We start from the raw sequence: 12687 nt of genomic DNA on the forward strand, positions 1-12687 counted from the left end.
TGAAAAAAAAAAAAAAAAAACCCACTTCTGATTCTAAAGGAAACTACTACTGATCACAGTTAGTAAATTATTTGTCTCGTGTGTCTTATCAAGTTTATTTATTTGTGTGTGTACTGGGGTTTTTTCTTTGTGGCAAAATACACATAACAAAAAAATTCACCGTCTTACTCATTTTTAAGCACTGTGATTCAGTGTCATTAAGTATATTTACATTATTGTGCAACCATCCCCACCATCCATCTGGAGAACTTTCTCATCTTCCCAAACTGAAACTCTGTGCCCATGAAACTGAATCTCCATCTCCTGCCCCACCCCTGGCCCCCACCATCTGCTTCCTGTCTCTATAGATCTGACTCCTCCAGGGACCTCCTATAAGTGGAATCAGACAATATCTGTCCTTAGTAAGTTTATTTTTTTAATTCCATAAACTTTGGGCATCATGACAAAATCATGTCAAATCATCACCTTCTAATGACAGACTGACTTCCAGAATAAAAGTTGTTGCTTTAAAAAAAAAAAAAGAAAGAAAGAAAACACTGCCTGCCCCGATGATGGTGGCAGTTCTAGTTGGTGGTTTCAGTTACTCGAATGCAGGGCCAAGAGTGCACATCTGAGCCCATGACTTTGCTTGCTCTCGAGTTATATAAAGCATCCGAGGAGATAAATCACGTTTGCAACCCTCTGCTCAGGCGGGGGATGAGGTCACAGGCATACATATAGCACATGATCTTAGAGCTGGGACAGCTCCCGGAGATCATCTGGCCTCCTGCCCCTTTTCCCCAAAAGGAGGCAGCCAGTGACAAGCTGGGTGACTTGCCCAAAGCCCTACATCAGGGCAGAGAAAACCTTAGTTTCCCAACCTCAATCACATGTCATCAGCTGCCCCAAGGTAGGAGGATACCAGTAACTCACAACATCTAAAGGAAAATAAACTCAGACCAGAAAGCAGAGACATCACTTTGACAACAGAGGTCCATCTAGTCAAAGCTACGGTTTTTCCAATAGTGATGTATGGATGTGAGAGTTGGACTATAAAGAAGGCTGAGCACCGAAGAATTGATGCTTTCGAATTGTGGTGCTGGAGAAGACTCTTGAGAGTCCCTTGGACTGCAAGGAGATCAAACCAGTTAATTCTTAAGGAGATCAACCCTGAATGTTCACTGGAAGGACTGATGCTGAAGCTGAAGTTCCAATACCTTGGCTACCTGATGTGAAGAGACAACTCATTGGAAAAGACCCTGATGCTGGAAAAGATTGAGGGCAGGAGGCGAAAGGGGTGACAGAGGATGAGATTGGCTGGATGGCACCACCGATTCAATGGACATGAATTTGAGCAAACTCCAGGAGAGAGTGAAGGACAGGGAAGCCTGGCATGCTGCAGTCTGTGGGGTCGCAAAGAGTCGGACACGACTTAGTGACTGAACAACAACAAAGCAACAAACAACAACAAAACAACTACAGGATAAATCAGGAGCTTGGGATGAACATACACACTCGATTATACATAAGAGAGATAACCAACCAGGACCTACTGCCTAGCACAGGAAACTCTACTCAATATTCTGTAATAACCTATATGAGAAATTAATCTGAAAAAGAATCAGTCTAGGGACTTCCCTGGCGGTCCAGCGGCTAAGACTCTGAGCTCGCAGTGCAGGAGGGCTGGATTTGAGTACTGGTCAGGGAACTAGATCCCACATGTTGCAATGAAGACCCGGCGCAGCCAAATAAATAAATATTTTTTGAAAAGAATGAATCTATGCATGTGTATAACTGAACCACTTTGCTGCACAACCAAAACTAATACTAAATTGTAAGTCAACTATTTTTTTAATACTCAGTCGTGTCTGACTCTTTGTAACTCCATGGACTGAAGCCCACCAGTTTCCTCTGTCCATGGGATCTTTCCCGGCAAGAACACTGAAGTGGGTTGCCATTTCTTATTCCAGAGGATCTTCCCAACCCAGGGATCAAGTCCCCATCTCTTGTGTCTCCTGCATTGGCAGGCGGATTCTTTAGCACTAGTGCCACCATACTCCAATAATTTTTTTTTAAATAAATAATAAAACAGTCTAGGGATTGGGGGGAAAGCCTTTTATATAGACTCAAACAAAATAACTAAAGGGGGGAAAAAGACTTCCGTTTCTTCAGTTTGATGGACTTTCTTACAACCCAGTTTTAAAATAACATAAGATTAATTTATACACACCAGTTTGAGGCTTCAAATATTTTTTTCCTTTTTCTGTAGATGGATGCAAGCCCATTAAGTAAATGAGATGATTAAAGACTGGAAAAATATATGTCACTCATATACGTTTTTAATGGAAAGCCTAGTGAGGAAGAGATTGGGGACTTTGCTGTCTCCAATCCTTAAAACTCAAGGGTCTAAAATTAGGGGCCAGGTCTTCCCTGGAGGTCCGGCAGTTAGGACCTTTCCAACGCAGGGTGGGGTGGATTTGACCCCTGGTCGGGGAGTTAAGATACCAAACGCCATATGGCCAAAAAAATTAAAAGTAAAAAATAAAGATAAAATTAGAGACCAAAAAAGTCGATGCATGTATAACTGATTCACTTTGATGTACACCTGAAACTAATAAAACACTGTAAACTATACTCCAATAAAAATTTTTTAAAATAAGGGACCAAAATTCTTCCCTGACTTTGTCAATCACCACTCCACACATTAGTTGTGTTTCTAGCTAAGCAGGGAAGTCTTGCGTGGGTTAACACAGCTACATCCCCACCAGGAGGAGGTGGACGAGCAAGGGAAAGAGGAGAAAATTTCAGAATGCAGTGATGCCAAGACATGGGGAGTGTCTGGTTTCAACATGAGTCTTCAGAGCTTGTCCGCACCCTGTGATGTTTAGAAATGTGAAAAGTCAGACAGACCTCCTCTTACTGTGTTTTTTTACAAATCGAAGGTTTGTGGGAACCCCACGTCCAGCAAAACTGTTAGCACTGTTTTCCCAGCAGCATTTGATCACTTTGTATCTCTATGTCATGCTTCAGTAATTTTCACAATATACCAAACTTCTTCATTTTTGTTCTACTTGTTATGATCCGTGATCAGTGATCTTAGATGTTACTGTTGTAATCATTTGGGCATTTTTTTAAAGCAATAAAGTATTCTTTAATTAAGGTATGTGCATGTTTTTTTTTTTAGTCTAGATTTCTTCTTTTTAAAATTTTTATTGAAATAGAATTGATTTATAATGTTGTGTTAGTTTCAGATGCACAGCAAAGTAATTGTCATATATACATATATCCTTTGTCAGATTATTTTCCACTGTAGATTATTATAAGATATTGAGTAGAGTTCCCTGTGCTATACAGTAGGTCCTTATTGATTATCTATTTGGTATAGCAAAGAGTCAGATATGACTGAAGTGACTTAGCACGCATGCACACGTATATTTCAAGCATATTTTTTCTTAAACATAATGCTATTGTACACTTAATAGACTATAGTATAATGTGAATATAACTTTTATAGGCACTGGAAACCAAAAAATTCATGTGACTTGATTTACTGCAATGTTTGCTTCATTTCCAGAGTCTGGAACTGAACCCTCGGTATCTCTGAAGAATGCCTGTGTGTGTTTTCATGTGAGATAAAATGGAGTGTGTGTTCCCACAAGCACATGCTGGAAATGGGAGGGGAGAGATGTGTCCCAGAAAACAAGAACATAGTGGATCCGGTATGGAAAACCAGCCCCTCCCTGACCCCTGTCTGCACTCACCTTTGAGGCAATAATCCAGTTCATACAGCTCACTGTCTTCCGCCTGCCTCTCCCAGAACACCAAGTAGTGTGTGATATTGCCGTTGGGGTCGGAGGGAGGCTTCCACTTCAGAATAATCTGGGACGAGGAGTTAGAAACTGAGATGGGATCCAGGGGCACGGAAGGATCTGCCAAGGAGAAAGGAGACACAGATCCACCGTGAGGGTGAAGGTGTAAGCGGTCAGGTGGGCATGAGAGGGAATAGCCAAGTTAAAGAAATCCTGAGGATGTTCTCTGCAGTGTTATTTAACATTAGAGACAACTGGAGACACCGGGACATGTGGAACACTTGCCTAATAAGAGCAAGGGTTACAAAATTACAATCCATGCAGTACCACAGACTTTATAGATTTCCATGTTCCACCGTTTTTGCCACAAACATTTACAGAGCTCTAAGGAAAGGCAAGCTTTCTTTTTTCCAGGCACTGGAAAGGTGGTGGGGAAAAGGAGGGTAGTGGGAATAGATAAAGTCACATCTTCCAGTTAACATTAGCCCCAAACTGAACCCAGTCATGGGGCAAATTTTGGCAGTGGGATGCCATTCAAACCTATCACTGAGCTGGCAGTCCATTTCACATCTCCCCAGAGGCATGAACTTTGGGCTCCACAAAAGCTTCCCCTGGAGAACAGAGGTGGCTGAGAGTCAGAAAAGGGGTAGGGGTAGGAGTCTCCAGACAGAAGACACAGTGTGTACAAAAGCCTGGAAGCTGCAAGTTTCCGGAGCTCTAAGTCCTTTGGTTTTGCTGGAGGATACAGGACAAGAAGGCAGTAGTCACAAGAGCTGGTTCATAAAGCCCGGGCTCTGTCCTATAGGATGGGATTTCTCTCTGCTGATTTTGTGAGGCTGGATAATTCTTTGCCGTGGGCACTGTGCTATGCATTGTTGTATACTGAGCCGCATCCCTGGTCCCACCTTCTAGAAAATACTCCAGTAGCCCACTCCTCCCAAAGAAATGGAGATGTGGGGGAGATTTCCCTGGTGGTCCAGTGGTTAGAACTTTGTCTTGCAATGCAGGAGGTGCAGTTTGACCCCTGGTCAGGGAGCTAAGGTGCCACATGGCTTGTGGCCAAAAAACCAAAACATAAAGCCAAAGCAATATTCTAACAAATTCAATAAAGACTTTAAAAATGGTCCACACCAAAAAAAAAAAAAAAAAAATAACCTAGAGCCTATTACACAGAGTGAAGTGAATCAGAAACAGAAAACATATCATAATTAATGCATATATAAGGAATCTAGAAAGACGGTACTGATGAACCTATTTGCAGGTCAGCCGTGGAGATGCAGACCTAGGGAACAGACTTGTGGACCCAGGGAGAGAAGGGGAGGGTAGGATGATTCCCGAGAGTAGCATGGAAATATGTACATTACCATATGTGAAACAGATAGTCAGCTGGGATTCGCTGTAAGTCTCGGGGAGCTCAAACTGGTGCTCTGTGACAACCTAGGGGATGGGATGGGGTGGGAGGTGGGAGGGAAGACCAAGAGGGAGGGGACATATGTATACCTATAGCTGACTCATTTGATGTATGGCAGAAACCAACACTGTAAAACAATTATCCTTCAATTAAAAATAAATCAATTAAAAAATTGTAATTTCAAAAAAATGGAGAAGAGGAAAGAAACAGAGATGAAACAAAAAATGGCGAAATATTGATAATTATTGAAGCTAAGAGATGATTACATAGGGAGGGGGGCTATTTTTTTCCTACTTTTGTAAATATTTGAAAATTTTCCATAATGGTAGGAAGAAATTTATGTTCCTCTCTGATGTCCTGTTGCTACTGCCTCATCTTCTGAAATTGTAAATCTCAATGCCTGGCTCTTTTAGAAACCAATGACTATGCAGAAAAAAAAAAAAAAAACGACACAAGCATTTCATATGAAAGGCAAGATGTCTGAGTTCACCCATAAGTTCACATTCACAAGAAATGCTTACTAGTGGCATCTGTCTGGACATAGATGATGTCACTCTTGGCCCCGTATGTACGGCGTTCATCAGAAAATGTGACCAGGGTCTTGACAAAGATGGCATACTGGGTCCAGGGCTTGAGACCACGCATCAGCCACCCAGGATGGTTCTGTGACTTGGGGTCGTTGGACCTTGTAGGCGGGTCAATATCCACCACTGTCCAGCTATTGGAGCCGCACGCATCCTGCCCATCGAATTCTGTCACGTTCTGGTAAGGGCTGTCAAGACCAAACAGGCAAAGATGGTTACCACTCCTTGACTGTAGCTCTAAAGACCAGAGAGACGTGGCTGGGGGAAGTTACCTCCTACAGGCTTGCACCCTGCTCACCAACAATCTTCTGCCCCAAGGAGAAAGGACACAGAAACAGTCAAAGAGAAAGGGATTGCTTCCCCTATGTCCCAATTTCCCAGTAATAATAACAATAGTGATCATGATGATGATACTATCTGAGTAATTGATAAGATCACATGAGAGGATGTGGGCTGACTCCCTCACACACAGCCTGACACATAATAAATCATAAGGGATGGAACAATTATCCATGTTAATATTATCACCACTTCCACTGTTTCCTTTTAAAACTCCAGCACAGTCATATACTCAAGATGACTAGGTGTCATTGAATGACGACAGTGTTTCAGCATAAGATGATGAATAAATTGTGGGGAGGGACAGTGATGATGGTCACATAACATCATGAATATACTTAATGCCACTGAGCTGTACATTTAAACATTACTAAGATGATCAATTTCATGTTTGTTTTACCATAATTGTTTGTGTTGGAAAAAATCCAAAATAGATTTAAAAATAAACTTAAAAAAAAAAAGACACGATACCTACTAAATAGAAATACCTTCTAAGACACATACTAAGTAGACTTTTTAAAAAGACACCTCCTAAGTAGACTCAGTGACTTTTTGTTGAGAATGTCTGGTGAGATGTACATACAAGGTGCAAAATGGAATATTTCTATAGGAGATTGCCCAATCTAGACCTTCAAAAGAAACCTGCCTGCTTCAATTTCTGGCTTTCGACAATAAGAAATGTTATTGACGTTATACACCATCAACTGGTGAGATCCCACCAAGGGATCTGTGATATTTATTCCACAGATAAGAAGGAGATAGAAAGGAACCTCAGTGGGGGGACCTCTGAGCACAAATGTAACACACACACCTCTTTATCTTTCTACTTACGCCTCTTTGTAGAACAGCATGAACCCCAGGAGGTCTCGGAAGTCAGGAGGCCAATACGGCTCCCATTTCAGCAAGATCTTGTCGTAAGATGTCCGAATGTAAGAAAATTTAAGTAATTCATTTTCACCTAGAAAGGTTTAAAAAAAAACAAAAACCAAAACACCCAGTATCAGAATTTTAAACAATTTGTTTCAGCCCAAAGTAGGTGATCCCATATTTCCAAGAGAATCCACAAGAAGGAAGATGGCAATCTGCTGTTTCCTGGTCTCATGTCCACATGCCTCTCCCTTGTTTAGAGGCAAGAACAGATCATATAGGTTGGCCCCAACTGCAAGTCAATTACTTGACCAGATGCTCAACTAAAGAACTGGCACCGACAGGGAAGGACAAGGGGCCAATTGGTGCTGGGAAAAGGATACTTTGAAGATTAACATTTGTCCTAACACAGTTTGTCTTACATGTGGCTTTTCATGCCTGACATGTCAGAAAAAGTAACTCCAGTGCAAATGGATACAAGCTAACTGGGTTTAGAGAGAGTGCAGATCATTATATCTTGGAGGGAACACTTTTTGGAAAGACAATGCCTTGGAGACAGTAATTCCCTCTGCCTGGAATATAAGCCCTCCCTTAAGCTCCACCCCAACCTCGCTCTCTCCTTTCCCTGAATTCCCACAGTTTGGACCAAATTGTCTCATAACAAAATAGCTTCACATGAGGGTATCATGGAAGCCTTTGCACCTCAACGCTCAGCTATTTCTTCAAGAGAAATCTCGTCTTAGGAGGGTGGTCACCTCCCAGTCTCCAATTGTAGCAATTGCAGAACTTTGCTGTAGCATTTGAGCCAAGGCCATATATATAAGGGAGATGACATTCATTCATTCAATGTTTATGTGGCATCTTCCAGCATCAGGCATTGTATTTGGTATTTGGCAAAGAGATTAACGTGTACAACACTTGTCCTCAGTGTTTCAGAAAGTCTAACACACACTTAGTTGTTTTAGCTCATTGGGGGTAAGTGACACCCACCCTGGGTACCAGTGTGATGGGGGAGGCAGGGGAAGTCACATTATCTAGTCCATGAAAGGATGAAAGCATTGCCACTTACAGGACGCCTGGTCCCCATTGGTCTTTAGAGCAATGTCATTTCTCTCCTGGCGCCCCTTGGTTCCTGAAACTTCCTCCATCTTGTGAATTTCCGACAGGCAGAGTTTGGGGTTATAGTGGAAGAATAGTTTCCCCTGAGTGATGGTGAGGTTGTGTTTGCTCCAGTCCCATAGTTGCCTTAGGTTCTGGTTGTCCAAGGCGTAAAAAGAGTAGTTCCTATGGAAACACACACATAACTAATCATTCATCAGCTCGTCATCTCCACCTTCAAAATGGTGGGACCATGGCTGGAATTGACCTCATTCAGTGCTCCATCCCCAGTTCTAACCACTTGCTTGACACATACTCATGTGAATGGAGGGTGAGGGTTATAGGGGAAGCTGAGGAGGTCTTCAAGGCCAGGAAGATACGTGAGATCAGTCTTGTAGGGGAGGAGGGCAAGACTGTGATGGATTGAGATATGCAATCCATATCTCAAAAAGGAAAGATTGAAGACACAGAGGCACCTGAGCTGGTCCCAGGGAAGAGCAAAGTAGCTTGTTCTGAACAACAGGTGAGAGGCAATCCTGAAGAGATACCTGGGCCAAACCCTCAAGTATACTGCATGCTAGACCAAGACCAAGAACACATGTGCCTCCTCGGCAGACGGGGGGGGGCGGCCACTGAAGGTTTTATAACAGCTCAGTAACTCAGGTAGACCTATGCCTTAGAATTACGAGTGGGCCACCAGGACACGATGAACGGGAAACGGACAGCAGCTGGACCGGCGTTATCCAACACAGAAACCACCAGCCACGCTTGCCTGTTGAGCCCCTGAAGCGTGGCCTTTCTGAACTGTATCAGAAGTAAAAACAACCCCCCCACACAGATTTCAAACACTTAGCATGAAATAAAAGGATGTAAAAGATCTTATTTATCATTTTGTGATATTGAGTCCATGTCAAAATAACATTTCAGATTTAATGGGTTCAGTAAAATGCATTATTAAAGTTCATTCCACCTATTTCTTCTAAAATTTTTAAAATGTATCTACTAGAACATTTAAAGTCTCATACGTGACTTGCATTATATTTCTGTGGGATGACCCTAGTAGTTCTAGAACCAGCAAGGAGGTCATTGGAGTAATCCAAATGAAAGGTGTGACCTTTGGCAAAAAAGGTAGTTTTATGGTTATATAATATTCTGTTACATATATATACACATATACACACACACACACACATATATGTGTATATATATATATATATACATACACACACATTATGTTTTCTTTACCCATTCATCTATCAGTGGATACTTACACTGTTTCCAAGTCTTAACAGAAAAAAACCCAAGATTTTCTAACTCACAAACTTCCTAGTAAGGCCACAGATACAGCATCAGGCCCACATACCCAATTTCCAAGGTCTCCCCTCGAATCAGACGTAACTTCCGGAAGAAGGAAAGTGACACCAGGGCGTAGGACCGGCGGATTTTCAGATATCCTGAAATTTCTTCAATGAGTCCAAGGTTGGCCTCTAGCTCGGCTGCCAGGTTGTCTAAGGAAAAGAGAGAATGAATATCCAGTGGGTTGCTACCAAAATATTTTAACCTTTCCAGAATTCCCCATGGTCAAGAGTTAACTTCCAGGCTGAAAATGATTTTTGCGAGCCCAGCTCCAAACACATTCATAAGGCAGTGTGTTTATGACAGAGGTTGTCCTGCCTTAAAAGCTGAATGTATTTATTACATGTCCAACCCCCGCTCCCTCCACCCCCTGTTTTGTTTCCCTTCATAGCAGGAACCACTGCCTGGGTTTATATTATACATTCATTTGTTTATTTGCAAGATCCACCATGCATGGACTTGGCCTTATTCACTGTGAGTATTCAATAAACGTTTGCTGAATAAATAAACAGAGGAATACTTTTTGCCTGTGACAGAATTTCTGGAAACACAGTCCCCAGACCTGCAAAAGAGGTCATGCTATCTGCTTGGGATGGGATGGGGAGGGAGGTGGGAGGGGGGTTTGGGATGGGGGACATGTACACCCGTGGCTGATTCATGTCAATGTATGGTAAAAATCATCACAAAATTATAAAATAGTTAGCTTCCAGTTAAAATAAATAAATTAATGTTAAAAAATGGAAATGCCTGAGGTCCCAGCTCAGTCCTGGACCCACTTCCCTGGCCCTCTCCCTGTCCCCACCCCAAGATTCTTATTTTCCAAGCTGAGAGTTGGGACATCAGGCATTTCCATTTTTAAAAAATTTATTTATTTTCATTGGAAGCTAATTACAATATTGTGATGGGTTCAGGACTGAGCTGTGAACCCCAAGTTTGGAAGCACATTATTCCTTGCATGACTCCACTGATGGGTCTCCAAGCGTTGTTCTGGTGTGCTCACAGGGAGAGTGGATCCCAGGAGGCGGCAACCCCTCCCCCCAGAGCACTCACTGCCCCCTCGAATGTTGATGATTAAGCTTCCGTTGATGATGGTGCAGCCCCGGAGCTCCTGGGCAGATGTCACTGAATCGATGGTCTTCTCGCCTTCCAGGAGGTGGCATACCTTGGGACAGGGGCCCAGGCAAGGGGTACACATCAAGCTGCATAAAGGGTGGAGAGAAAGATCAGGACATGCGCGCGCGCACACACACACACACACGCACACACACACACACCAGAGAGCATGCTGCACAGGGTCCCAAGTGACCATAAGGCAGAACGCTTCAACCACAGCGCTGCTGACACTGAGGCTGGAGAATTCTCCATTGTTGGGGGCTGTCCTGCACATGAGGGGTGTTAAGCAGCATCCCCGCACTCCCATACTATGCTAACACCACCTCCCATCCAAGGCATGACAGCCAAAAATGTCTCCAAATATTGTCCCCTGGGGAAGGAGGTGCAAAAAGCCCCCTCCAGATAAGAACCACTGTCTAAAGGCTTAGGGCATTTCTCCAGGTGACAGGTTCTACAGCATTATCCCAAGGTCAGGGTACTCATGCCAAAATGATGGGGCTCCTGCCTTACCCCAAAGAGAGGGGCTTCCCACTGTACCCCATGGAGATTCATGTTCTACCCTGGAGACAGAACTCACACTATTACAAGGAACTAATGGGACTCCTGACATAACCGTAGTGACCAATTATGCAGAGCTAATGATTTTACCCCAGCTAGTGGTAGTCAGGCTGCTACTGCAAGGTGGTGGAATATCTGCTGTTTTGGGTGGGGTTTGACCTTCCCTGGTGGCTCAGCTGGGAAAGAATCCACCTGCAATGCAGGAGACCTCGGTTTGATTCCCGGATCAGGAAAATCCACTGGAGAAGGGATAGGCTACCCATTCCAGTATCTTGGGGCTTCCCTGGTGGCTCAGTTGGTAAAGAGTCCATCTGCAATGAAGGAGACTTCCTGCAGTGCAGAAGACCTGGGTTCGATTCCTGGGTTGGGAGGATCTCCTGGAGGAGGTCATAGCAACCCACTCCAGTACTCTTGCCTGGAGAATTCCACGAACAGAAGAGTGGTAGGTTACTGTCCACTGGATTGCGAAGAATTGGACACGACTGAAGTGACTTAGCAGGCACAAACGCTGTGCAATAGAGATGATAAGAATGTCTGCTTCACAGAGCAGGTGGTGATGAGAACTTAATGACTGAATGATACATGACATCTAAAGTACTTGGCACATAGAAAACAAAAACCATTAGTCCTTTGCTATGATGATCACTTTTTACTAGTGGTATCATTGCTATCCTTGTTATTTCTACACGTCTGCCTATTCAATTTTGCAGGAGGATCTTTGTCATGGTGGTATAATAAAGAACACATCTGGTGCCCAGCTCCTGGCACAGAGCTTCAACAGCCTTGGAATTTCCTGAGTGACAGAAACATCTTTGTTGTGCTAATGAAGCAGTGACCCCTAGTTGCTTCAGGATGAGGGCTGGTCACAAGAAAGATCAAATGTGTGATTTGGAGGGTTGCCTCATCGCTTTGACCTCCAGAGAGAGAAGGAGGCTGGAGATGGAGCTCAAATCCATGACCAGTGACTCAATCGATCACAGCTATATAACAAAATCCCAAGAAAAACTCTGGACACCAACTCAGTCCATTTTTCTGGCTGGTGAGCACACAGCTGTGCTGTAGGGGTGATGCTTCTGATTCCACGAGGGGATGGGAGCCCTGCGTCTGTAGCTCTCCCAGCCCTCATCCTCTGTGTCTCCTTAATAATAAAGCTGTAATTGTAAGTGCCTGACACGAAGCTTTTTGACTGCTGAGGCATCTATTTCAAAAGACATCTGTTTTGAGTAAAATGTAATGAAAACAACTAGATAAGGAACAAGGCTGCCCCCACCCCTGAAGGTCCCTCTTTCAGAAAGCCCTGAGGAACCTAGATAACTGACCACTTGACGGACACTGTCTCTCTCTTCCTGTGCCCCAATTCCCGCTCTTGAGCTTTAAATTCACCAGAGCGAAGCCATCAAACCCCAGACACTCCACCCTCAGACCCTAAGAAAAGCAGACTTCCCAAGGGCCACTTCCTCTCTTTCCCTTCCTCTCTCCCCCTCTTTTCCTCTCTCTCTGACTCTGTCTCTCTCTTTCCCCCTCTCTCTTTTCCTCTCTGTGTGTCTCTCTCCCTTCTTCCTTCCCCCTTCCC

The 12687-nt window shown here is 43.6% G+C and overlaps 1 protein-coding gene across 6 annotated transcripts in view; it reads right to left on the bottom strand.

Moving 5' to 3' along the window:
• The window catches only part of INSR (insulin receptor), a 142183-nt gene that overhangs the window by 36786 nt on the left and 92710 nt on the right, over positions 1–12687 (bottom strand). For all 6 annotated transcript variants that reach the window (XM_061150402.1, XM_061150405.1, XM_061150403.1 and 3 more), the window contains exons 4-9: positions 10494–10642; positions 9451–9595; positions 8059–8273; positions 6954–7080; positions 5721–5971; positions 3741–3908 (exon numbers count right to left, since the gene is read on the bottom strand). In XM_061150402.1, coding sequence (XP_061006385.1) covers positions 3741–3908; positions 5721–5971; positions 6954–7080; positions 8059–8273; positions 9451–9595; positions 10494–10642 — 1055 coding nt within the window. The remainder of the gene's footprint in view (positions 1–3740; positions 3909–5720; positions 5972–6953; positions 7081–8058; positions 8274–9450; positions 9596–10493; positions 10643–12687) is intronic.

Source organism: Dama dama, chromosome 9 (genome assembly GCF_033118175.1).
Source record: "Dama dama isolate Ldn47 chromosome 9, ASM3311817v1, whole genome shotgun sequence".
NCBI lineage: Eukaryota > Metazoa > Chordata > Mammalia > Artiodactyla > Cervidae > Dama > Dama dama.